The 22,454-nt window shown below is 43.4% G+C and overlaps 1 protein-coding gene and 1 pseudogene across 1 annotated transcript in view; one reads left to right on the top strand and one right to left on the bottom strand.

Moving 5' to 3' along the window:
- LOC113031764 (NACHT, LRR and PYD domains-containing protein 12-like) overlaps window positions 1–9,688 on the bottom strand; it is a 97,455-nt gene extending 87,767 nt beyond the window's left edge. The window contains exons 1-6 of the mRNA XM_080308232.1: window positions 9,640–9,688; window positions 5,490–5,625; window positions 5,030–5,161; window positions 3,841–3,972; window positions 2,054–2,289; window positions 143–1,949 (exon numbers count right to left, since the gene is read on the bottom strand). Of these exons, the coding sequence (XP_080164358.1) occupies window positions 143–1,949; window positions 2,054–2,289; window positions 3,841–3,972; window positions 5,030–5,161; window positions 5,490–5,599 (2,417 nt within the window). The 5' untranslated portion in view covers window positions 5,600–5,625; window positions 9,640–9,688. The remainder of the gene's footprint in view (window positions 1–142; window positions 1,950–2,053; window positions 2,290–3,840; window positions 3,973–5,029; window positions 5,162–5,489; window positions 5,626–9,639) is intronic.
- Window positions 9,689–20,109: 10,421 nt separating this feature from the next.
- On the top strand, window positions 20,110–21,841 carry LOC113032042 (uncharacterized; annotated as a pseudogene).
- The last annotated feature ends 613 nt before the right edge of the window (window positions 21,842–22,454 follow it).

Genomic DNA, 22,454 nt, shown 5'->3' with positions numbered 1-22,454 from the left:
TACAGAAAATGTAAACTTTTTGTGATTTATATCGTTGTTGGGACAATAGATGTCTTATATCGGGATATGAGATTTTGGTCATATCGCACAGCCCTACTGATCTACACTAATTAAAGGTGTTAATGATCACATCTGGACTCACCGAGCCTTTCTGCAGTTTCTCACAGCTGGAATCAGTCTGTGTCGTCCCTGCTCTGATGTGTTGTACTTCTGCAGGTCCAACTCATCCAGAACCTCCTCTGACATCTGCAGCATGAAGGCCAGAGCTGAGCAGTGGATCTCAGAGAGTTTCTTCTCTGATCTGTTCTCTGACTTCAGGAACTCTTGGATCTCCTGATGTACTGAGAGGTCGTTCATCTCCATCAGACAGTGGAAGATGTTGATGCTTCTGTCAGGAGAGATTTTATCACTGTTCATCTCCTTCAGGCTCTTGATGACTCTCTGGATGGTTTCTGGAATATTCTCTGTCTGACCCAGCAGACCTCCTAAGAGTCTCTGGTTGGACTCCAGACAAAGGCCATGAAGGAAGCGAACAAACAGGTCCAGATGACCGTTTTTACTCTGGAGGGATTTAGACATGACTCTCATCAGCAAATCATCCGAAAATGAAATGTAATAGTAAGGATCATCTGGATTATTTTCCAGGAAGTCCTTCAGCACCTCTGTCTTCCTGTTGGTGTGACAGTGGAACATGTAGACTGCAGCCAGAAACTCCTGAATGCTCAGATGAACAAAGCAGTAGACTGGTTTCTGGAAGATCACACACTCTCTTTTGAAGATCTCTGTACAAACTCCTGAGTACACCGAGGCCTCTGTCACATCCAGACCACACTGCTCCAGGTCTTCTTGGTAGAACATGATGTTTCCTTTCTCCAGATGTTCAAACGCCAGCCTCCCCAGCTTCAGAAGAACTTCCCTGTCAGCCTCCGTGAGCTCCTGTGGACTCGTCTCACGTCCCTCATGGTACTTGTTCTTCTTCCTCTTTGTCTGAACCAGCAGGAAGTGTGAGTACATGTCAGTCAGGGTCTTGGGCAGCTCTCCTCTCTGCTCTGTAGTCAACATGTGCTCCAGAACTGTAGCAGTGATCCAGCAGAAGACTGGGATACTACACATGATGTGGAGGCTCCTGGATGTCTTCATGTGGGAGATGATTCTGCTGGACAGCTCTTCATCACTGAATCTCCTCCTGAAGTACTCCTCCTTCTGGGCGTCATTGAAGCCTCGTACTTCTGTTAGCCTGTCAACACACGTAGGAGGGATCTGATTGGCTGCTGCAGGTCGGGAAGTTATCCAGACGAGAGCCGAGGGAAGCAGATTCCCTTGGATGAGGTTTGTCAGCAGCTGGCTGACTGATGACTTCTGTGTGACATCAGAAAGCAGCTTCCTGTTGGTGAAATCCAATGAAAGTCTGGTTTCATCCAGGCCGTCAAAGATGAACAAAAGCTGAGAGACAGCCAGCTTCTCTGCTGTGACCTTCTGTAATGTTGGATGGAAAACATGGAGCAGCTCCAGAAGACTGCACTGCTCATCTCTGATCAGGTTCAGCTCCCTGAATGAAAGCAGAACCACCACACTGACATGTTGGTTCTCCAAGCCCTCTGCCCAGTCCAGAGTGAACTTCTGCACTGCGAAGGTTTTTCCAACACCAGCCACGCCGTTGGTCAGAACCACTCTGATGGGTCTCTGTTGGTCAGGTAAGGCTTTAAAGATGTCCTGGCACCTGATTGGACTGTCATGGAGGGCGTCCATCTTGGAAGCTGTCTCCAGCTGCCTCACCTCATGTTGGGTATGAACCTCTTCACTCTGTCCCTCTGTGATGTAGAGCTCAGTGTAGATCCTGTTGAGGAGGGTTCTACTTCCTGTTTCATCACTTCCTTCAGTCACATGTTCACATCTCCTCCTCAGACTGATCTTATGTTCATCTAAAACCTCCTGCAGACCAACATCTGCTGAAAGAAAGAAAAACAGAAATAAAACTCTTTAATGTCTGAACAACAACAAGAAGTCCAGTTTTCAGAAATGAGTCCATCAGCAGACAGATGTTCAGTCTTACTTTGTACACAGCTGCTCTGACTGGCAGTCTGCAGTCCAGCTCTGGTTCTGGATCTTTCTCCACACTGGGGACAGGACGAGTCTCCTGATGAAGCAGACTGGTCCCAGTATGAGGAGATGCACTGTCTGCATAACCAGTGTCCACAGCTGGTAGAGACTGGATCCTTCAGGACGTTCTGACACAAAGCACAGCAGGACAGCTGCTCCTCCTCACAGACACCACTCCTCTTCCTCCCTCTGTGAACACATTTCTTTATCACTAAAATCATTGACTGTCAGTGACAAACATCCAGATTTGATGACACTGTGCAGAAGCTCTGATGGTCACAGAGAAAAGTCAAAGTGGAGAAACTTGTGTTTGAGTTCAGAATCCAAGTTTCCTTTGCTGTTCCTGCCTGTCTTATTAAACACAGAGTGATCAGCCTACAAACTCCACAGTAAAAGCCTTCATCACAGAGCTGATTATGTCCTTCACTGGATGTACTGGAAGTTTGGGATCCATCACTTTGAACTGACCTTTGACCTCCTCTAAAAACTGTGGTGGAGCAGCGGTGTCACATTAAGAGCTTTCAGCTTTATTTTGAAAGAGTTCAGTCAGCAGGAAGTGAACTTCTGGGTTCTGATTTTCTTTCTCTTATTTTACAGAAGTGAAAAAGAAGAAGTAAAAGCTTTGAAATGATCCGAGTGATATTTTTGAACATTGCCACCAAATTGAGTTCAGCCTCCAGCAGTAACTTTGTTTCATGATGCCTCCCTGATGATGTGATGTTTGATTACAAACCTGTTTATGTGTTAGACATTAATCACATGAACACAGGCAGAAAAAAGAAGACAATGAAACAAATGACAGAAACGTGTTCCTTCACTGCCATAATCCATATTTTCTATGTAGAGATGTTTGTAAAGAACACGTGTGCAGCGCTTTGTTCTGAGTATCTGCTGTCAGCACACAGTGCAGCAATAACTACAACCACACGTTTCTGTAGATCCTGAACATCAGCCTGGAGGAATCTGACCTCAGGTCTGCACACAGAGGAGCTTCACCTCTGGGATGATGCTGGCTTCAGCTCCTTCCACAATCAGGCAGAAGCTTCTGCACCATCAGGACACAAACAGAGAGGAGCTTCTATCCTCAGACCATCCAAGTCCTAAATCAGAACATGCTCCCCTCATAGCATCACCATCAGGGTTTAAACAGGACCTTACATCATGTTCTTGTCTCACTGTCATATTTCAGATCATACCTGATTCATTATGACGTCACACGCTGCTACACTGATCCTGCTGCTTCATTACTGCTGATATTACTCTGCTCACTCTGTTCAGTTACTCTGTTTACATCACTTTGCTCATTTGCTTTGTTCTGCTTGCACTGCTCTGTCAGTACATGCTGTGCTAATGTGGCACAAAGCACTTTAACATTACATCTGCACAATGTTTCATTATTTCATTTAATGATTGTTTCTAATGTTTTGTCCAGTCACAGGAGCAGCTCAGCACATTTCACTGTGTTGTACGTGTTTGACGATGCCTGTGACAAATAAACAGCCTCGGACTCTTCAATCTTCTTCTTTCTTTGGAGATCAGCTCAGTGGCCTGTTGAGACCATCTTTCTGTTTCTGATGACTCAGTTCAGATTATTATCCTGAGTCCAATATTCCTCTCTCATTTGTGTTCTGGGTCATCTTTGTCTCCTTTAAGTTTAAGATCACTTTTATGTAGACATATAAAATTACAAAGTGGTCACAGAATTTCAAACACCCGTAAATGAGTCAGCAGCTCTCTTACATGGTCAGCTGAGCTCCATGACTGAAGAACATTGTTGCTGCAGGTTCATGACTGAAGTGTGGAGGTATGTCTTTGGACCAGTCACTCCTCACAGATACACAGCTGGATACTGGAGACTGTGACCTCTGACCTCTGCAAACACAAACACATCACATGAATTACTGATTAATCTCTGTTTAAAATAGTTTAAGCAGCTGCAAACACACAAACTGGATAATGTGATGGTTTCTGTCAGTAATAGTTGTCTCAGATTAGAGTACAGACTGCTGCAGAGATGTTCACATCAACAGAGAAGAAATCATTACCTTGGATTGCATTACTACTAGGATTAATACTAGCATTATCGTACCCGGACCACCATTAGGAATCATTTATGATGTCACTGGTAGAACACATTTATAGAAACATCCTTTGAACTCTGACTTAGCAGCTCTCTTACATGGTCAGCTGAGCTCCATGAATGAAATTCACTGTTGGTGCAGGTTCATCACTGACATATGGGGGTCTGTCTTTGGACACGTCACTCCTCACAGACACACAGCTGGATACTGGAGACTGTGATCTCTGACCTCTGCAAATACAACCACATTGCATTCATTTCACATCAATTAGTATACCACAAAAGACATGCAAGAAACACAGTATGAAGGCAAACTTCTGGCTTCAATAACATTCAATAGGTCAGGTGGAAACTTTTCTCAGATTTGATTCAGGTTTTTATAGAACGATCCAGCCAAAAAAAATATACCATTAGGTCAGGGGTCAGCAACCTTTAACACCCAAAGAGCCATTTGGAGCCGGTTTCCACGCAAAAGAAAACACTGGGAGCCACAAATACTTTTTGACATCTAAAATGAAGATAACACTGTATATATTGTTTTTTACCTTTATGCTTTGTGTGAACAACTAAGGTGTGTTGCTTGTGAAATCCATGAAGTGCTACAGAGAAAATTACATTTTATTTATGTAATTAACACATTTTGAACTCTTAAAGAAATATAACAAAAGGAAAGACACCCAGCTGAACTAAAATGATCCAGCAAACAAAAACTGTTGTGAGTCACCACCCTTATATCACCTTTGGGCTTTTGGAGCCTTGACCTGACTTTTAAAAAGATAATTGAATTGAATAATTACAAAGTGGTCACAGAATTTCAAACACCCGTAAATGAGTCAGCAGCTCTCTTACATGGTCAGCTGAGCTCCATGATTGAAGACCTTTGTTGGTGCAGGTTCATTACTGAAGTCTGGAGGTCTTTCTCTGGACCAGTCACTCCTCACAGACACACAGCTGGATGCTGGAGACTGTGACCGCTGACCTCTGCAAACACAAACATCAATAACTGATCAGTTCTCTCTGACAGCCATATGATCAGCTGATCACTCTGTGATATTGTGTCTGCTTCATAACGCTGACAGGTCAGCCAATCATCAGCCAGTTTTTCTGTCTCTGAATGAACTCAATTTGTTCTCAGCTCTCCTCTCTGATTCTGCTGCACTGACTTCACTTAAACTTACAGAGTTCAGATCTTAGCAAGAAAACAAGTCAATAAAAATCAAACTCAGATCAAACAGTTTGAACCAATCACAGATCAATGATTCTGTCATGGTTATGTTGAAATGACTAATAAAGTTAGGAGTGTTCTTACATTATTGCTGCAGGTCCATGACTGTAAGGTGGAGGTGTTTGTGTAACCCCGTCACTCCTCACAGACACACAGCTGGATGCTGCAGATGCTGCTCCGTCCTCTTCCTCCATCTTCTTGATGTCAGGGTGGAGTTAGTCTGAGAGGTAAACACACACACTCAGAGGTGTTGTTGTACTGGAAGCATCACACTGACGGGATTCTAATGTTGGAGCTTTGGCCCTAAAGTCCAAACCAGTTATTTTAGAGGCTCAAAGTCTTTAAAAAACACCAAAACTATCACATTATTTAATAAGTACATGATCAGGTGGATGAAGGAACTCAGAGTGTTTGGGATCATCATCATGGTGAGGAGCCCACATGTTACAGCTCCTTTGGAGAGAAGCTGAGGATCACTGCAGGAAGTGAGCTCATGAAACCAAAGTGCTGTTTGTGAGCAGGATGACTCTGTGTTATTGGGCCTGCTCTGTGTTCTACATAAGATAAGATAAGATAAGATAAGATAAGATAAGATAACCTTTATTAGTCCCACACGTGGGAAATTTGTTTTGTCACAGCAGGAAGTGGACAGTGCAAAAGTTATGACGCAAAAATTAGAATACAATAAGAATAAATACAGTACACAACTGTACAGAATAGAATAAAATAATATACTATATACAGTAGAATAAAATAGAATAAAAATATACAATAAGATAAAAATAGAATACGAATGCTATATACAACTGAGTAAAAATACAACGATGCCAGAAAAGATTATTGCACTTAGTGTTATTGCACATGTGTGGATGTGTGTGTTTGTTCAGTTAAAGTCTTTGTTGTGGAGTCTGACAGCAGTGGGGAGGAAAGACCTGCGAAATTTCTCCGTCCCACACCGTGGGTGCCGCAGTCTCCCACTGAAGGAGCTGCTCAGTGCTGTCACAGTCTGCTGCATGGGGTGGGAGACGTTGTCCAACAGGGATGACAGCTTAGCCGCCATTCTCCTGTCACTCACCACCTCCACTGGGTCCAGAGGGCATCCTAGAACAGAGCTGGCCCTTCAGATCAGCCTGTTCAGTCTCTTCCTGTCCCCAGCAGAGATGCTGCCGCCCCAGCAGACCACACCATAAAAGATAGCAGAAGCCACCACAGAGTCATAGAAGGTCTTCAGGAGTGGGCCCTCCACCCCAAACGACCTGAGTCTCCGCAGCAGGTACAGCCTGCTCTGCCCTTTCCTGTAGAGGGCGTCTGAGTTATGAGTCCAGTCCAGTCTATTGTTCAGATGAACACCAAGGTACCTGTAGCTGTCCACAGCCTCAATGTCCATACCTTGGATGTTCAGTGGTTGCAGCGGAGAATGCTTGTGCCTGCGGAAGTCTACCACCAGCTCCTTGGTTTTACTGGCGTTGATCTGGAGGTAGTTCAGCTGGCACCAGTCCACAAAGTCTTGAGTCAGTCCTCTGTACTCCTTGTCGTCCCCATCAGTGATGAGGCCGACTATTGCAGAGTCATCAGAGAACTTCTGCAGGAAGCACTGGGTGGAATTGTGGGAGAAGTCTGCAGTGTAGATGGTGAAGAGGAACGGAGCCAGAACCGTTCCCTGTGGGGCCCCCGTACTGCAGACGACCCTGTCCGACACACAGCCCTGAGTCCTCACATACTGTGGTCGGTCGGTGAGGTAGTCCAAAATCCAGGTAGTGAGGTGATGGTCCACTCCAGAGTTCTCCAGCTTGTCCTTCAGAACCGAGGGAAGAATAGTGTTGAAGGCACTGGAGAAATCAAAGAACATGATTCTCACAGTGCTTCCAGCGGTCTCCAGGTGAGCGAGGGAACGATGTAGGAGGTGAATGACGGCATCATCCGCTCCAATGCCAGGCTGGTAGGCAAACTGAAGTGGGTCCAGTGATGAGCTTGTTAGGCGCCGAAGCTGAGCCAGGACCAACCGCTCCAGGGTCTTCATCAGGTGGGATGTCAGAGCCACCGGCCTGTAGCTGTTGAGGTCCTTGGGGCGTGAAGTCTTTGGCACTGGTACAACACAGGAGGTTTTCCAGAGCTGTGGGACTCTTCCCAACCTCAGGCTCAGGTTGAAGAGGTGCTCTTCTATTGATCTGAAGTATGATCAATACTTCAAATATCTGTAAACATATCATCTTATATTTGTTGCACTTGGTCACATCTGTCTTTAAAAATAGATTTTTAATGTCACTGAGAGTTCTTTTCTACCTTTATTGATTTATTTTGGAAAAAATTAAATATAAAGCTGCCAAAAACTGCCTGCAGCTTCTGCTCTGTGACAGGAAACTACTGCCAGGATCAAAAAAACTTCAGATTATTCATCACAGAGTGTTTATAGATCACAGGACACGTTACAGTTTTACTGTCGATGTGTTAGTTTAAAAGAATGACTTGATAAGGTCTTACTGTGAATCTGCGCGCTCATTGGCTAATACCCTGAGACTGACAGGTGGTTATCCAATCAGCGTGCGGCATCACACGGACATAAGTTTGTTTCTGAAGGGATTTTCAGATTAGACCTGATGTTTCTGCCTACAGCCTGTTTACCGATATAATCAATATCAGATATCAGAGCAACAGAAACCTCGGTGATCAGGACGCCGGGACTGAGAACAGGAAGTGGCTCAAACATCGCACTTTCATAAAATCAGCCTGAACTCCATTCAGAGTTTCTGTCGCCATTTTAGTTTTTAAAAATGTCGTGATAAAGGCGGGTCTTACTGTGAACTGCGCGTTCATTGGCTAATAACTTGAGATTGACAAGTCGTTATCCAATGAGCGCGCGGCTTCTCCCGACATAAAGATGTTTCCTTTGAAAAACCAAAGTCTGATTATTTTTGCCTCCACTGACGGAGCCTGTTGTTCCCGCCACAGAGACACAGTAATGTCAGAGCGGTGTTAACACTCACCTGCCTCAGCACAGCTCTCACTCTCCTCCTGCTCTCTCAGCTAAACTCACTTTGTCGCATGGAGTCACAAACCACCTGCAACTCAACACCTCAAAGACTAAGGAACTGGTTGTGGACTTCGGGAGGTCCAGAGAAGGTCCACTGCCTGTTCAGATAGAGGGGGAGGAGGTGGAGGTGGTCAACAAGTACAAGTACCTCGGGCTGTGGGTGGACAATAAACTGGACTGGTCATGCAACACAGGGCACCTGTATAAAAAAGCCCAAAGCTGACTGTACTTCCTCAGGAGGCTGAGGTCTTTTAACATCTGCAGGAAGCTCCTGAGGATGTTTTACCAGTCAGTGGTTGCTGGAGTACTTTTCTATGCTGTGGTGTGCTGGGGGAGCAGCACAGCAAAGAGGGACTCATCCAGGCTGGAGAAACTGATCAGGAAGGCTAGCTCTGTGGTCGGCATGAAGCTGGACACTCTGGTGACAGTGGCAGAGAAAAGGACACTAAAAAAACTGCTGGACATTATGAACAATGCTGGACATCCTCTGCACACGGCCATAAACAATCAGAAGAGTCTGTTCAGTGACAGGTTGCTTCTCCCCAAGACAAGAACTAACAGACTTAAAAACTCCTTTGTCCCACATGCCATCAGACTGTTTAACTCCTCTCTGGAGGGGAGAGGGAGGGGAAACAGGAGGACAAAGGAGGGGGGAACAACTAAGCTGTAGTGCCTCTTCACCTCACTGTACAATACCTTGTGCAATACTTTTTGTAAATAGTCAACAGTGCAATAGACTCAATACTTGAAATGTGCAATTCACTTGTATTTTAATTTTTTATTCCTATTTATTCTATTTATCCCCTTTGTATATTTTATTTATATTTGTCTCTGTATTTATATATGTGTGTGTGTGTGTGTGTGTGTGTGTGTGTGTGTGTGTGTGTGTGTGTGTGTGTGTGTGTGTGTGTGTGTGTATATATAACAATTCTGTAACTGTAACTTCGGTCGTTGCTGTGCTTTTTTTGGAAGTCGAATTTCCCAGAGGAACCCACCCAAGGGATTAATAAAGTTCTATCTTATCTTATCTTATCTTATCTTATCTTATCTTATCTTATCTTATCTTATCTTATCTTACTTCCTCTCTACTTACAGGAAACCATCGCTCAGAGGAGCCGACCGGCCTCACGTTTCACCCACAGACACGAACAGCATGGAATTATGTTATGTCATAAGAAGAAACATATTCATGTTAACACTCACCTGCCTCAGCTCCACCTTCTTCCTCCTGCTGCTCTGAACGGAGGATCAACACTTTCACTTTCACTGCTCCTCCCTAAACACAGAGGATGCTGGGACTTGTAGTCTTTACCTTGTGTGATATTTATAGCTGTGACACTAAATCACAGCACGAAGACTACCTGCAAACATGTCACAGGCGATAAAAGTTTCACATTAAAGGTGAAGTTATTTTTCTGTCTCATGTTCAATAAACAGTGAGCTGGGAAAACTGAAGAACAGACTTCAGACGTTCCCTGCAGAGTTTCTGCTGCATGTCTGCATGTTGCTGAGACTGAGCTGATGATGAAGCTGTGATGGGTTTATGGCACGTTTGGTTGTGGAGAAGAGTTTTACTGTCAGTGCAGGTGAAATGATCAGAGGTTACAGCCTCTGGCACTGGTTAAAGTGGAGGCAGCGATCAGGACGGCTGAGCAGCAGAGGTCTCGAGGGTCCTAAAGTGTAAAAACATCAGTGTTAGTAACACAAAGATCACAGAATGGGATCATCCACACAACACTAACATCTAAATCCACGGCAGGAACTCTTCCAGTGTCCTGAAAAATCTGCGATGCTGAGATTAAAATCTGTCTGCTCATCTTAATGCAATATTTACTAAAGTCTGGTAGAAGTTTTACTGATTTCCAGTCACTTAGAAGACGTGTGGATAGGTGGTGGGTTGTAGAGCAGACTAAAAGCTTTAGGTTCATCCTCTGATTAAAAACAGATACAGGAAGTATAACCCTGGTGTAAGACAGGAAACAGCAACACGGCAGCCATCTTTTTCCTCCCATGATGACCAGTGTCCCAGCAGAAGCTGGGGTTTGTTAGATCCTGTTCGATCCAGAGGAAACAGGCTAAAAGAGTCGATCAGGGGGGGATCATGGTTTTATTATGTGCTTGTTATGATTGAAGCTCTGGTTGTGTGTTAGAGACAGAACCTGCAGATTCCTCCACTCTCCTCTGCAGGAATCAGCCTCTTGGCTGGTTTTATTCACCCAACGTGAATAAAATCATCAAACTAATCCAAGTTCATTGTGAAATACCTGAAAATGGAGGAATAAATCTGTCAGTTACCGTATAAAGTTTGAGTTTGTCAGTGTTTTACACGGAGACGGTCGTCAGATGTTGAATGTTTAGCATGAATGTTCCACATCTGGAGAAACCTTCAAGATTAAAGCCAGTGAAAAGCGGTTCTCTGGCACCAGCGCTGATTCTGACTGTGACCTTCACCTCTGCAGGGTCGCCGCTGCTCGTGGCTGAGCTCGTGTTTGTCAGGCTGACAAAATAAAAGCTTCTTCATTTCTGTGGCTGAAGAGGAGTCTGCTCTTCTTCACCAACAGGAAGTGAAACATTTCTCACTGATTCTGAAATCTTCACTTTTCTCACAAATTCACAGTAACACACACACGGTTGTGTTTTCATATCCTTGTGGGGACATCTATTTGACATCATGCTCTCCTCAGCCTTTTACTCTAACCATTAAGACTGCATGCCTAACCCTGACCTGACTGTCCCTGACACTAAAACCACATCCTGAGTCCCAAAAATGTCTTCAAACTTGTGGGGACGGGCATTTTGGTCCCCACAAAGACATGTAAACAAGTACACACACACACACACACAGATATTAATGACCTCACAGGTTCATGTTTGGGGCTTTTAGCATCTTTGTGTGTCGGTCAGATTTAATTCACTCTTGTTTTGAGGTTTTGTGCCTTTTTGTTTCATTCTTTGTGCGTTTATTTTCTCTTTAAGCCTTTCAGGACTCGTGCTGTTGGCTTTTTCCTGGTGTGTTATTAGTATTTTTAATTTCTAAACCTATTCTAAAACAGGGGTGTCAAACTCAAATACACAGTGGGCCAAAATTCAAAACTGGAACAAGGTCGCGGGCTAACATTAATATTTTTTGAAAAACAAATCTTCCTCCAGATTTAAGAATTAATCTCTTCTTATGGACTAAAACAAGTTTTGCTGAAAAACTGAATATGGAACAAGCAAAGCTTAATACTAAACAATATATATATTAGCTGTATAATACCAGTAGGCCATCTCTAATAATAATTTGGTATGGCTTCGCGGGCCAAATGTAATATGCAAATTTCTGCTTTTGCCTGTTTAGCGCTGCTGAGCAGGAAAACCCAGACGAACAAAAACCTCTTTTAAGTAAATGTTTGAGTCACTTTGGGTCTGAACTGTAAAAAACTGCAGACTGAAACAGATTTGAAGGCATCACAGGAACAGCTTCACATTCAAAACATGAAAGACAGGACTTTTATTTTGAAACACTCAGGAAATGACAGATGGAAAGTTTTTTAATTAAAACAAATTATTATTTTATGCATTAAGTTCATACAACCACCAAAACTGTGATGATCCTCACATCAGCTTTACTGTGTGAGGTCACATACACGATCATTAATGTTACTATTATTATTATTACTATTGTTACTATTATTATTATTATTATTATTATTATTATTATTAGAGACTTGCAGAGAGAAGAGGTGGAAACATTTTGATTTTCATAAATTTAACAGGCTAAAAACCTACAAACACATTTGGTGCTGAAGAAAAATGGAAACTATCAGAACATCAGAATAAAAAAGCTCAAACTGAAACCTGTGGGGAGGTCTGAGTGAGACACAGCAGAGCCCCACGGTGAGTGTCTGTCCGTGTCTGTGGAACAACAACGTTTGGATCACTTGCAGTTGCAGAGCAGCGCCTCGCAGCGTCCAGCGCTCGGGCGGCTGCAGGCTCCTCAGCTGCAGGGAGAAGATGAAGTTCAGTTCGGTGCGTCGAGGCTTCTTGTAGACGGAACACGAGTACAGGCTGACCGCCCCCCCGCCACCAGGGGGACGCTTACTGTCGGCCATGTTGGCTGAGCTGACGGCAAAGACGTGGACCACAGGGAGGGGGGTGAAGAGGACCTGAGGGGCCGAGACCAGTGTTGGGTAAGTTACTTTAAATTAGTAACTTAGTTACATTACTAGTTACTTCTATCAAAAGTAACTCAGTTACTTCAAGTTACTTGTTACTTTCAAAGTAACTAGTTACTAGGGAAAGTAACTTTGGTTTTACTCAGAATTCTCTTGTTAATGTGTTGCTTCCATAACTTTGCCAGTCTTCTAGCTTGCTTACTTGCCACAAGTGCACTGTGCCACCTACCAATAGAAAGGAAAAGATAATGTGCGTATTTCCACGAGAGAAATCCCATGCCACTAAACTTTGACCACTTTGGATGTCAGCAGTTGTCTACAAAGGTACCAAGTATGTCAAAGGCTATGTTTCCATTGTAGATGACACTGATGATGGCTTGGTTTTTGGGAAGATAGCTGTGATACTTGTTAATGATTCTGAATTATACTTTGTGCTCGAGTTGCATCACTCAGTACTCCTCATTGACCTTGGACTTCACTGCTTGCGTTGCCCTACAGAAAGAAGTGTGTGTGTATGTGTGTGTATAAATGCACAAGAACATGTATTATTACCCACTACCACTTTATAACATGGTAGGCCTTTTTGTTGTCTCCCTACACCATTCAGTTTCCTACTAATTCTTTTTCAGGGATGGAAATTGAAGAAGAACTCACAAGCGTCCTGCCAGCACTAGACAGAGAGAAAATATTCTGCATTGTAGAACATCTGATGGACGTCATTGGTGTACGAAAAAAAGTGACCTTTTGTTTGTAGAGGCAGAAGATCTCAAACCCTTTCTCACACCAATTCAAATACGTAAACTTCTACTTGCATTTAAAGGAGGTTTGTGTAGGTTCTCTACAACCCACAGACTCATAGACTTGAGTCTATGATTTGAAGGTCACTCATAGACTCATATGTCACTGATGAGCCCTTTTTTCCTCACCATACCATTCTACACATGTTCTTTGAAAGTGTAATATTGAAGAGCTTTTTGGGGCTCACATTTTCTGGTAGTTAATTAACATGGAAAACCTAAACAAAAGTAGACTCTGAATCTAATGCCATTAACCTTTCATTGGTAGTGGTAGGACTAAGGGTGTAAAGGTGTGACAAACTGTAAAATATAGTTTATGTTTCATTGTATTTTTCAACATTTCAATGCAAGACCTTGAGTTTGTAGTTCTTTTGCAGTCCTGGAATTGATCATTTTGATCTTTAGACAAGGTTCATAAAAACTGCCTTTCTGTTACTACTCTATCCTAATTGCAGGATTCATCTTTTAGTGAGGACATATTTGTTGAAATAGCCATATAAAGTAACTTTTCCAATGCAAGTTCACTCCAGAAACCCTAAACATGCATCTTGTGAAGAGGTTGCTCAGCTCATTGTAAACAGATACCCTGAAACATTTGCAGGTTTTACTGAAAAGGGAGAAAGACTGGGTTGTGGACATTATTCACTACTAAGAAGCATCAAATCTAGAGTTGAACATGTTAATCGAGATAATACAACACATAGACTTTGTCAAATAAAGAGAACCAGGAATGAGGACGACTGCAGTCCCAACAGTAATGCAACCTCACCTAAAAAAAGTTAGATGCTTTGTTGATAGCTATGGTTGTATAAATTGGCAGCCACTTGAACTTCCTGAGGGGGAAACGCTGGCTTCTTTAGAGGAAACGAAAGACATCCTGTTAACAATTTTTAATTCACAAGGACCTGGAGCTGTGGAGAGACCTGATGTGGATGACTCAGACACTGAGATTCATCCTATAGCTGTCAGCGATCATGGTCCTGTATCTTTAACACTAATGCACAAGAATAATACTACGCCAAGAAAAAACTGGATATTTAATATATCACTACTTAAAGATGAAGACTTTATTAAATATTTTAAAAAAGAGTGGACTTCATATTTGGACTATAATGACACTCCCGAAACATCAGCTTCTGTTCTATGGGAAGCAGGGAAAGCTGTGATGAGAGGTAAAAAGGTAAAAAAATTTTCTCATCACATAAAAAGAAAAAAGAAAACAAAAATATTCAGGAATTAGAAAAAAACATCAAATCACTAGAAGAAGCCTACGCGTCCCACCAAGATCAGGAAACATTGAACAAAATACGCAAAACAAAACTAGAATTAAATGAGATAATTGATAAAAAAACAAAATTCTTAGTACAAAGACTACGCCTACAAAATTATGAACATGGTAATAAATCCGGTCAATTTCTAGCAAACCAGCTAAAAATAAATAAAGAAAAAACAACTATATGTGCTGTTCAGATTCATCTGGGAACACAATATATGACCCGATACAAATAAACAACATTTTCAGGGATTTCTATAAAACGTTGTATTCACCACAAATAAACCCATCTAAAAAAGAAATTGATCAGTTTTTGGACAACATAACTCTTCCAAAATTATTGGACACTCAAGCAATGGCACTGGATTCACCACTGACACCAGGTGAACTCCAGGAAGCTCTGATAAATATGCCCAATAATAAGGCTCCAGGTCCAGACGGCTTTCCTGCAGAATTCTACAAAGAATTCTGGTCGATTCTAGCACCAGTTTTCTACAGAACGTTGTTGGCAATTAAAGAAAAGGGCAGACTTCCATCAAATATGAATTCTGCAAACATTAATCTCCTGCTAAAACCAGGCAAAGACCCTGTATATCCCTCAAGCTATCGTCCAATATCCCTTATAAACGTAGACCTTAAAATAATCTGCAAAGCTCTCTCAAAGAGACTGGAGAAAATAACCCCCCTCTTAATTCATCCTGACCAAACTGGTTTCATAAAAGGTAGGCACTCATCAACAAATACACGTAGATTACTTAATTTGATAGACTACTCATACAGTAAAAACCTAGAAACTACAATATTCTCTTTAGACGCAGAAAAAGCATTTGACAGAGTTAACTGGAAATTTCTATTTGCAACTTTACACAAATTTGGTTTTGGATCCTCTTTCATAAACTGGTTAAAAATATTATATAACTCCCCAACAGCTTGTGTCAGAACAAATGACCAGACATCCTCCAGCTTCTGTCTCTTGAGGGGCACCAGGCAGGGACTCTCCCCACTCTCCCCTTCACTGTTTGCAATTTTTATTGAACCACTAGCAGCAGCAATTAGACAGAATTCAGTAATTAAGGGCATAAAATGCAAGAACGTGGAACATAAAATCAGCCTTTATGCGGATGATGTGTTACTCTTTCTCCAAAATTCACAAACCAATATCTCTGGGGTGATTGAATTGATAAACTCTTTTGCAAGAATATCAGATTACTCAATTAACTGGTCAAAATCTACAGTTCTACCGATTAATTGCTCCCTCCATAATTCCTCTTCTACACCACTGCAATCGGGAAATATAAAATATTTAGGTATTAATGTTTCTCCCAAGCTTGCAGATCTAACTAAATTAAACCATATCCCACTTTTAAAGAAGGTAGAAGATGATCTGGCTAGATGGAAATGTCTACCCATATCACTCATGGGAAGGGTTGCCGCTATAAAAATGATGGTCTTACCAAAAATAAATTATTTATTCTCAATGATCCCAACTAAACCGCCACTAGATTGGTTCAGATCTCTAGATTCACGTATGTCCAAATTCCTTTGGAAAAATAAACCCCCACGTATAAGCTTAAAAACACTACAAAAGACCAAGGATAAAGGAGGACTAGAACTGCCTAACTTTCAGCACTACTTCTTAGCCAACAGGCTTCAGTTTATCTCAGGATAGCTAAAACATACCCTCTTAGATGAACCTTGGCTAGATGTAGAACAAGCACTCTGCAATAATCTAGAGATCTCAGACCTACCATTTATCAGCTCAAACATCCAACGACATGAATGCTTTAAAAGCATCAACATCAGCTCTTCTCTGACAGCATGGTGGGAGTTTCTAAAATTGACAGCGTCTTCATTAATCCCATGCAAACGTATACCTATCTGGAACAACCCTGACATATTACAAAACAATAATATGATAAACTTTTCAGATTGGAGTGGTAAAGGAATCAAATATTTAGAACATATACTAGAAGGAACAGAATTTATTTCATTTGACGGACTAGTTACACAATATGGGATCAACAAGAAAAGATTTTTAGAATATCAACAAATTAAATCCATAGTAAAAAAGAAATTTAAACCGGGTCAAGTTGAACTACAAACACCACCAAGTGTGGTTCAATTTCTTACTCTTAAACCCCCCAAATTACTATCCAAAATATACAGAATGCTTTCTAAAACAGATGAATCAATATCACTTCCTATTGCAAAATGGGAAGCGGATTTATCAGTTAACTTAGACCTAAACTTCTGGTCTCAGATTTGCTTAAAAACCTTTCATCTAATTAGAAATCCCAGTCTTCAATTAATTCAATACAAAATATTACATAGAGTGCACTATACAGGTCATCGGATGTTCAAGATGGGCTTTACGTCTACCAACAACTGCTCACACTGCCAAACCAATTCACCGGACAATTATATCCACGCTCTTTGGTTCTGTCCACCAGTTCAGAAGTTTTGGCGCGAGATATGTGAAGACTTATCGAAGTGTCTGAAATGTAACATTCCAACTTCCCCCTTAGTGTGTTTGTTGGGCAGCTTAGATAATGTCACTTCAGAAAAGAATATAGCCCATATGGTTTTCACTGCCCTATGCATAGCCAAGAAAACAGTCCTCATGAACTGGAAAAATAAAAATAATCTTAATTCTAACCAATATAGAAATTATCTATTAGATTACATTAGTCTTGATACAGCCTCTGCCACCACATCAGATCAATTGCTCTGGGCTCCTTTGATCAGCTCCATCACCTAGTGGGGGTGGGGGGTCATAGTTTGGTCCCGCCTTCACTGTTGTGATTGGTGTGGGGGTAGGGACAGGCTTAGGGCGTCGGGGGGTTCCCCGGAGGCATTTTCCTTGGGGGGCTCAACCCAGGGTAGCGGTCATGTCCGGTTAGGGGCTCTGTTGGCTCTCAGGTGACTGTTTCCTCGCGGCTGTGTGCAGCGGGACTAGGGGAGGGTCTGTGCTGACGGACGTGGGTTACTGACCTGGTAGCCTGGCTGCCCCTGGGTGGGTCCGGGATGGGCGTGAGGTTCTGGGGGCGCTCCGTCTCTGGGCGGGGGCCCGAGCCGGGCCTCGGGGGCTTGGGTCCTGGTTGGTGTGTTGCCGGGGTTGTGGGCGGGTGGGTGCATGGGGGCCCAGCCCTGGAGCAGGGTGTCGCCGGTGCGTCGAGCCACCTGGGGGGCTCTTCAACTGGTGGGGAAGATTGTCACATCTTGCAGGAGCTTTCCTCTCCTCAGGGGCTCTCTCTACAGGAGGGGGAGATACAGGAGAGGTGGAGGAAGATCTCAGCCTGGGTGTTTATTGTCTTATGTAGTCTGGAAGAAGAGTGGATGGTGGGGTGGGTGCAGTTTTCTCTGTGGTGGGGTTGGGTGGACTGTCCTGGGCTCTGTGGGGCCGGGAGGCGCTGCTGCGCTGGGCCCCGGTCTGGATGGGCCTGGGCCCCCTTTCCCTGGTGGGTCGCGGAGTATGGGGGTGCCTACTGGGGTCAGCGGGGGAGCTGGCCCCAGGGAGGGGTCACTTGCCCCTCCCTTCCTTCCCTCCCCATCTCCAGCTGCCTCCCTCTTCCCGCTCCATCACAACCACCCACACATGCAGGACCTTGGAGTAGGGGTATGTCACCAGGGTGCAGAGGAGGCTACCCCCCCCCCCCCCCGTCCCCCCCCCGTCCCCTTCTGGCTGCCTCTGCCTCAATTTTATCCCACAACTTAGACATTCACATTACTCACACTCTCATTACACATACATATAGGATCTTGGGGGTGGGCACGATACACGGAATCCAAAGTACCATCAGGGTGTACACCCCACCCCTGGCGTCGTTGCCCACCTCTCAATGTTAAATACACGTAGACATTGAGGGCCAGCAGGAGGGACCATGCGCTTACCTGCTGCTCTCTGGCAGGTAGCTCCATGCCCTCCTGGGTTTTAAATGCACCTTAGAACACACATGCATCAACACTACAATGAGCGGGTGGAGGGAGGTTTGGAGTCTTCTCTCACCCCCATTCTCTGCGACCTGCTGGAGCGGGGGGGCTAAGAGGAGGAGTTGGCCGTCCGACTGCGGTCTGGAGTGTGGGGCCTCCCTGCTGCTGCGGAGTCGGGGCGGTCTGCCTCCCCCCACCGCAGGGAAAAGGGTAACACCACCTGGGTCTGGGTGCAGTTCCCCCCCCTCCAGGGGCAAGGGTACCTAGACCCGGGGCTTAGAGTACGCTTGGGGAGTGTGATCGTGTGTACAGCGTCTCTTTATGTCTGTCTCCACGTTGGTTGAGTGTGGAGTAAGTGTATATGAGAGCATGAGGGTGGGAATGGATGTTTGTATCTGTGTGTGCCTGTATGTCTGTGTCTATATGTCAGGTTGGGTGTCAGGCGCCACCTCTCTGGGGACATCTTAGGCCCTCCAAGGTATGGAGGCCTATCTCCCCCTACCACCACTTCCCCTGCCAGTGGCGGACTCCCTCAGACGTCGGTGCGTTGGTGGTTCTTTGTGTCCGGGGATGGGCGTCCAGGTACACACCGGCTCACTCCTTGGCGGCCGCTTATCGGGGCCTGGAGCCTGGGGCTTGCTCGGGCCACTTCGGAGGTGGGGTGCCCCCGGCCTCTCGGCCTGGGGCTCGGTCACTCAGGCACGGCTGGCTGCCGGCGGAGCTCACAGGCGCGTCACTGCAACTCCCCCTGGTTTCTGCTCCGCGGCTGCTGAGTGAGCCCTCATCTGGGACTCTCCTCAGCTCTTTCCGGGACAGTGGTGCAGCTGCCCCTCTGTTGGTCTTCCTTGGTCTCTTGTGTTCTGGGGGCCTCTGGATGTCTGGAGTTTTGATCTCCTCCATACCTGCTTCATGCCCTGGAGGACGGGGCTGTGGCCCCCCCACACCCTCTAGCAGATCATTACATGAAGGAACCTTTTAAAAAACAAAAAACAAGCGCGTCCATGCTCACAGGTGTACACACAGGTGATCACACCCACAAACTACACCCTTTTTGGCTCCTACCTCAAAGCACACTGTGTTCTGTTGATCTTATGTGCTGCACAATAATGTTTAATATTTAGTATTTACTGTCATATTCGCATATATCATTGTGATGTTGTTTATTCTATTACTCTTGTTCTCTTCTGCTTGTTTTCTTTTTTCTTTCTCAGCAGGTGACCCAGGTGATTGATAGATGCATTTTTTTTCTTTTTTTCTTCTTTTTTTTCTTTTTCTGCTCATTCTGTTGGTTTTTGGTTTTTGCCCTTCTCCCCCGTCCCTCTTCTCAGCTGTTTCTCTTTCCCTCTTTCTTTCTCACCTTCTTTCCCCCAGTCAAGTCTGTCCCGTATTCAGTAAGTGAAAATAAAATAAACAATAAAAGGTGAATCAAATGGACCATTATGGCAAGGCTGGGATGGTCAATTTGGTAAAGTAAATCCGTTGGGCATCTTTCTTTGCCTTTAGACAACAATTCTGATGGCAAAAGAGCCAAACGGGACAGGCAAAAAAAAAAGAAAAAAAAAAAGATGTGGATGACTTCATGTGCCTCACATATATTTCTCAGTGGCAGCTTATCAACAGTTGTCCCTCACTTTCAGTGCTGAAATTCAGGAGCAGTGGCCATTCTTGTTTACAAATTCACAGGTATTGATATCAGTGAGCACTTAAGTCAGACTCTCAAAACCAAAGGCAGAAGGATTGTTAACTATTTCTCCAGCCAGAAGCTCAAATGGAAACTTGGTATAAGGACACTTCTCCAGCAGATAGAAAGTGAGGATGTTTTGACCAACAACAATGTTGGCACAGCAGCCATGCTTCTCATGATGAAGTATTACAAAGAAAACGAAGACTCCCTCTTTGTCTTAGCAGATGTAAGCTTTTTTCATAGGTTTAATGCTGTTGCTTGCTGTCCTGTGTTTTTTTTTTTTTTTTTTTTTTTTTTTCCACTACATAAAATGTCTTGGTTCTTTATCTGGCAGGAAACATCTACCAGAATGTCCTTTGAAGCAGAAAGCAACCTGCCAATCACCCCAAGGCTGATTATGCTTGGTAAGAAGTTATTTATGAAATAGAGCTGATTAGACCATATTACAATTTCTGTTTGGCACAGGAGCTTTTTGTGGAGACAGGTATCCGGTCTCTGTTTATTTAGCTCACATTTCTGTAATTTCCTTTATAAACCAAGGTTGTTGGACATGTGTCTCAGTGAATCCAGCAAAGTAACAATATCAAAATTTCACATTACATATTACTGATCAACATGGTAGTCCAGCTACACTTACAGCAGAAATACTGAAGTCAATACTGATTTATAGCAGCACAAACTATAAACTCCAAAATAACCATATAGTTGATGGAACTCCGGTAATTTAATTGGGCTGATTCTTTGTCAGGTGTGTTTAATGTGCAGAATAATTCCCAATTATGAACAATTATGATATGTTAACACGGACTACATAAGGCCATTAATAATTAACTGTAGATAGCTATTTGCTTTTTGCTTATCTAGACAGTGTGAAGAAGTGAAGTATTGAAATTATTTTATGTTGCATAATGACAACGTTGCCCCTATACATTTAAGGACAAAGTTTAATGACTGCCACTTGCTGGATGGTGAGTGCAGAGGGGCGTGTAATTGTTGAACTGGACAAAGAGAACACCTTTGCTGATGCAATGTCAGTCTTCTTTGGTTCATTCTATGTATTGAACCTGGACAGCTGTGTACTGTATTTATTCTTATTGTATTCTAATTTTTGCGTTATAACTTTTGCACTGTCCACTTCCTGCTGTGACAAAACAAATTTCCCACGTGTGGGACTAATAAAGGTTATCTTATCTTATCTTATCTTATCTTATCTTATCTTATCTTATCTTATCTTAATACCAGGAGTCAGCGTGTGCAGCATTGGAACTAATTCAGAGGTATGTTTGAACAGTTAGCTAATTGTGATAGATGATGAAGAAATGATCCCTAAGTAGGTCATTTTTTCACATCACAACTCAATGTTACTGTATGTTACTATTTATTGTGGCATGCTTTAAGTTTTTTTGTAAGGATAAACCCTGAAGAGGGAACAAAATGTACCTCCAAGGTTGGGACAAGCAGAAGGACTGGGACCACTGTGAAGTGAAAGGTTGTTCACATTAACCCTCATGTCACAACTTTCCTCCAGCAGCTTACTGAATTTGAGTGGAAAACTTCAAATTAGGTAACTGTTGTTGCCATTTATAGTGAATTTCTTGTATAATTTAAGTGAACAATGTGTTGTTGTGTGTCTCCACAGACGATCCATGGCCTGTTTCATATTGTGGCGGGTCAGGACCATTGACTGTAGAAAAGATGGATGACGCAACACCGCCTCCTACCATTGTGCAAAAATGAAGCCAAAATATCCCACTTGTGGAGACTGCCATCTTGCAAATTTGGAGCCAGAGTCTGCGCAGTAGTAACTACTAGGGGTGCAACGATACACAAAATTCACGGTTCGGTTCGATACTTTGGTGTCATGGTTCAATATTTTGTTCATGCTTTTTTAATTTGTCATTTATATCACTCATCTTTGGAAAAGAGAGTTTATTACAGAGAAATGGCTCTTTCCAAAATAAAAGCTATACTATACGCTTCTTCTGGGCTATATTCTCAGCAGCATATTAAACATATCAGGTCAGATCCCCATAAGGAGAATCATGTGCTAACAGCTGTCTAAATGACTCGGGTAAAGTTTGTAGCATGCGTGCTTGTTGTTTTTGTCTGCTTCCACTTGTCTTTGCACTAGGATGATGTCGGCGTGAATGTGCAGTCATATTCGTTGTGTTCCCACT

This window comes from Astatotilapia calliptera, chromosome 11, assembly GCF_964374335.1.
Source record: "Astatotilapia calliptera chromosome 11, fAstCal68.1, whole genome shotgun sequence".
In the NCBI taxonomy this organism is placed as follows: Eukaryota; Metazoa; Chordata; class Actinopteri; order Cichliformes; family Cichlidae; genus Astatotilapia; species Astatotilapia calliptera.
This window is presented reverse-complemented; position numbering and strand designations above follow the sequence as displayed.